At 26.7% G+C, this 2,360-nt stretch overlaps 1 protein-coding gene across 1 annotated transcript in view; it reads right to left on the minus strand.

The window, feature by feature from the left end:
- Nucleotides 1-302: 302 nt before the first annotated feature.
- Nucleotides 303-2,360, minus strand: part of LOC109337742 (1-aminocyclopropane-1-carboxylate oxidase) — a 3,644-nt gene continuing 1,586 nt past the window's right edge. Inside the window, exons 2-3 of the mRNA XM_019574779.1 lie at nt 1,281-1,635; nt 303-574 (exon numbers count right to left, since the gene is read on the minus strand). Coding sequence (XP_019430324.1) covers nt 353-574; nt 1,281-1,635 — 577 coding nt within the window. The 3' untranslated portion in view covers nt 303-352. The remainder of the gene's footprint in view (nt 575-1,280; nt 1,636-2,360) is intronic.

The following is a 2,360-nucleotide window of genomic DNA, read 5'->3' on the forward strand; positions in this document are numbered from 1 at the left end:
GATAAATTAGGTTATGTTCACTTATAATAGGTTAATATATCAATTACATTTTAATGAAAGAACAAATATAATATTTAATGAAAAACAAATAGGATATTGGTCATATTTTTAATGGAATGAGGAGATAACTTATCTTATAATATTGGAATATACATTATTTTGATGATGAATTTGAAGTTGCTTAAATTTGTAGAGTAGTTTTTTATATTTCGGAACCCCAATAAAAATAAAACTTATGCTATGATTTCTCATGTCAATAGAATCATGATTGCCTAAATGCTTCTAGCTCTATGTTAAGATGAGAACTCCAAATGTGTACTTTGCAATTCATTTTGATAAATCCATGGCAACATCAAAAAAAAGTGTAAACATAAACCAATACATGATACATAAGGGTAAGAATTATAGCCAATATAACTTGCTGGTCAAGTGAAATAGTTCCTTCCCTATTGGTTTGACAAATTGTCTTGTTGTATTGACTAGAATAGAGGAAAGCCATTGAAGTGTTGTCTTTATTCTCACCTTTAAAGAATGGCCTTCCAATTACATGCTTGTAGTGTCCACCACTCAATATCTGTACCACCAACATAAATCATGTTAATTTAGATAAACATATGTGTAATTATAAACAATAGCTATTTATGAAAAAGTGTAAAAAAATACTGATTATGCAAAGCACAGCAACTAATGATATAAAACATGAGAAATATTTATATAATTAAAGAGGTTACCTTTTTTCCTTCATAAACTCAAATTCAAGATTGATTTGCTATGTTTTAGTGAATCTGGACAAGAGGTTTGAGGACTTAGATGCTCATAATGTTCAGGATTAAGAACTCAACTTATTATTGTAAATATTTATATTATTCTCCATTTATTTTTATTAACTTTTTAAAGAGTGGATAATAATAAAATATAAATAATAGATAATTATTACATCATATTTTCATATATTTAAGTGTTAAATGTCATTTAATTTACCTAACTGAGAAATCAAAATGGATACCAAACTAACATGACATTCTAGGATATATGTCACATGGGATGAAGGGGAAGGTGATATAGATTTGATTCTTTCGATAACTTAGTTGGTAAATATAATATTTGAGATATTAAGTTGGTTGGATGCGAATCTTTTAAAAACTCGAATGACATTTTACATTATATTTAAAATATATAATTATATTAATTTCAATATAAACAATAATAATATAGAGTAAAATAATTTCTGATTAACAGTTAATTAATATATATGGTGCATAAATTAAGTAGTAATTAACCTGAGTTTGATCTCCACCAGTGATTATAAGTGCAGATTCTTCTGGTTGGAAAGAGAGCCAACTTTTTTTGGAGTAAATGTGAAACTCTGAAGCCCCATCACATACATGCATACATAAGGAATGAGAATAATCAGTTCCCTTAATCAACATTCTAATCACATCATATCTTAAAGAATCAACCCATTTCTCTGTCACATTATCTTCTTCATGGTACTTGTAAATACAACACAGTGTCCCATTAAGTTGATGACCACGATTAATAATATCAGCATCACTAGCAAAATTTTTCAGCATCACAAGATCAATTTTCTCGGCCACTTTCTCTATGCGTGACAATAGAGTTTCCATCTTCTGGCTGCATGTTAAAGAAGTTTAACATGAACCAAAATCTTAATAACTTATTGGTGCATGTATCTAACAATATCAAAATCGAGACAAATGGAAATTAAAAAAATTAATCCACTTTATGCATGAGCGCATCATTGGTTATAACTAATTAATAATCAGACAATTTAGATGTTGGATTATATGTAAAGCTAGAAATTATGGGAAGATTATAATCTTAATAAACCAATGAAGAGCAATTTATAAACTTAGGTAATCTAGAACATATAATTAATATTTTAAATTGTACTTTATAATTACAATATTATAGTTTTGAGAATCTCCCCACAACTATATTACAACTATGACCGCTTTAACACATTTCCAGAAATTTTCTATAATTAAGATGTCATCCTCATATCTCAATTGATTTTTGCAATCCATGTTAGTTTTGACATTATTTCTCTATACCTTATATATAATTATAGATTTACATTGGTTTACAAATTCTTTACATTTTTAAGAGTTTATTATATATGATGGTTAGAGTAAAAAAAAATTAAATAGTGAATCTATCCTGTATCATTCATTTGTATTATTTTTGCTCAAATTCACTTACTCTAAGAGTAAATTCTTTAAACTTTAAAAAACTTACTATTAGAGTAAGTGGATCTCACCCAAAGTTAAAAATATCTAATATATGAACAATAAATGATATTTAAAAGTATACAAAACATTTACTTATTGGTATATATA

This window comes from Lupinus angustifolius, unplaced genomic scaffold, assembly GCF_001865875.1.
Source record: "Lupinus angustifolius cultivar Tanjil unplaced genomic scaffold, LupAngTanjil_v1.0 Scaffold_10_5, whole genome shotgun sequence".
Lineage (NCBI taxonomy): Eukaryota > Viridiplantae > Streptophyta > Magnoliopsida > Fabales > Fabaceae > Lupinus > Lupinus angustifolius.